The 2,108-nt window shown below is 60.9% G+C and overlaps 1 protein-coding gene across 1 annotated transcript in view; it reads left to right on the top strand.

Annotated features, from left to right (window-relative positions):
* Positions 1–1,790: 1,790 nt before the first annotated feature.
* LOC105004077 (chromosome unknown open reading frame, human C9orf142) overlaps positions 1,791–2,108 on the top strand; it is a 1,470-nt gene continuing 1,152 nt past the window's right edge. The window contains exons 1-2 of the mRNA XM_010861601.1: positions 1,791–1,982; positions 2,052–2,106. Of these exons, the coding sequence (XP_010859903.1) occupies positions 1,870–1,982; positions 2,052–2,106 (168 nt within the window). The 5' untranslated portion in view covers positions 1,791–1,869. The remainder of the gene's footprint in view (positions 1,983–2,051; positions 2,107–2,108) is intronic.

Here is a 2,108-nt window from a genome sequence, read left to right as displayed (position 1 = left end):
CTTTGTTCGTAGTGATGCTTTCTAAGGCCCACTGGACTTCACATTCCAGGATGTCTGGCTCTAGGTCAGTGATCACACCATCGTGATTATCTGGGTCGTGAAGATCTTTTCTGTACAGTTCTTCTGTGTATTCTTGCCATCTCTTCTTAATATCTTCTGCTTCTGTTAGGTCCATACCATTTCTGTCCTTTATCAAGCCCATCTTTACACTCGAGAATACAATGGCGAATGACACAGACAGCAAGTCCTCCCTTTGTAAACCTCATGGTGAAAATGGGCAAGAAAGAGAATAAATAACCGTATTAGTAACCACTGCTGAAAGACTACCCCCAGCACTCAGCGGCTGAAAACAGCGTGCATTGTCTGCCTATTTCTGAGGGGCCAGAAGCTGGCTGTGTGCCCTCTGGTGGGGGCTGTGTTCCCAGCAGAAGGCTCCGCCAGGAGATAGTCGGTGTCCGGGCTTCTCCACGCTGGGCCTTGGTCCTTTGCCACCCGGCTCCTTGTGCCGTGTTAGCAATTCCAGAGGAAGACAGAAGTGACAGTCCATCACTTCTGACACATTCTATTGGCTATCTGTGAGGGACTCCATCCAGCGCAGGCTTAGGGGAGGGGTACCCAAAGGTGCAAAACTAGGAGGCACTTGGTTGGGGGCCATCTTAGAGGCTGCTGTCACCACACGTAAATCAGAAGACGCTTTGTATAGTGACAAGCTGAAAAACAAGTAAAAACAGAGGAGAGAGGACATGGGATGTTGGGCAGGGTACTGAAATCAGGTATAAAACAAGAGAAGGCCTCACCGGTAAGGGACCTTTGTGTAAAGACCTGAAGGAGGGTCTGGGGAGGGGGTGCCAGGCAGAGCAGAGACCCAAGACAGGAGCCTGGCGGGGAGTAGGGGGGCGGTGGGGAGGTTGTGAAACAGGATGCAGCCAGCAGGGCAGGCTCAGCTGCAGGCATGTTTGAAATCCATCAGGACAGCTTACAAACCCACCTGCCAGCCACCCTCCTTTTGCCTCGGTCCTGTCACCCTGGCCTCGCAAAGCCCGGAGCAGAGCTGTTCTCTGTCCACAGCAGGGTTTCTGCAGAGGCCGCCCCCTCTGCCTGGTGCCCCCTTTCCTGGAGTGCTCCATTCCTCTCTTCTTCCAGGTCACAGCTCAAAGGGCACGGGGCACGACCTGAGGACTTCATGCTTCATTGTCCATCCCGTGAGCACTCCCCAGCTCTAGGAGATCAGAGACCCGGCTACTGATCAAGGTGAGCTACGGGCCGGGACAACACCGGCAAGGAAGGCGGGCTGGCTAAACATGGCGGAGCGAATGAACGAGGGGCGGAAGGCTGGCGCGGGTTATCATACTTTATTCTGTTTTGTATTTGACTTGTTCCAGTTGACACAGGAAGAGGGGTGCGGAGGCTAGGGGGAGGCCGCAGGGACCAGAGAAGGGGGGTCAAAGAGATCTGAGCCCAAAGTGGTGGCTGGAGAGGCCTGCGCCCCCTCAGGGCTTGCGCCAAGGGGGGAACCCCGGACTCAGCGGGGACAGGGGGCGCGCAGAAGGGAAGGTCCAAAGAGGCCCCCAAGTGTGCGCCGGGGGCCAAGCCCCAGACGGTGACTAGGTTCGGTGAGAGGAGCCTGGTAGCCCGAGCCGTGCTTGCGGCCCTGCCCCACGGCGCAGGCTCCGCCCCGGACTAAGCCCCGCCCTACGGTGCAGGCTCCGCCCCGGGCTAAGCCCCGCCCCACCCGCCCCGATCCGGAAGCCTTTTGCCCGCGCAGGCGCCCCAGGTCCCCAGGCGCCGCAGATCGGCAGGCGCCCCGGGCCCGCAGGCGCCCCAGCCCCGGAGCCCTGCCCGCCGGATCCCTCCGCCCGCCGAGGCGCCATGGTGCCGCCGCCTCTCTGCACGCTGCCGCCGGGCCCCGGACCCCCGCGCTTCGTGTGCTACTGCGAGGGGGAGGGCGGCGGGCCCGGGGAACGCGGCGGCTTCAACCTCTGGTGAGTAGCGGGTCCCGCGGGGCTGCGAGGGGGCGCGGGCGGCTCGGCCTGACTGCCCTTGCCCTGCAGTGTGACGGACGCCGCGGAGCTCTGGAGCACCTGCTTCACGCCGGACCGCCTGGCGGC

This window comes from Bison bison, unplaced genomic scaffold (genome assembly GCF_000754665.1).
Source record: "Bison bison bison isolate TAMUID 2011002044 unplaced genomic scaffold, Bison_UMD1.0 scf7180017857908, whole genome shotgun sequence".
Classification (NCBI taxonomy): Eukaryota; Metazoa; Chordata; class Mammalia; order Artiodactyla; family Bovidae; genus Bison; species Bison bison.
The sequence above is the reverse complement of the archived record's forward strand: the minus strand, read 5'-3'. Positions and strand labels throughout refer to the sequence as shown.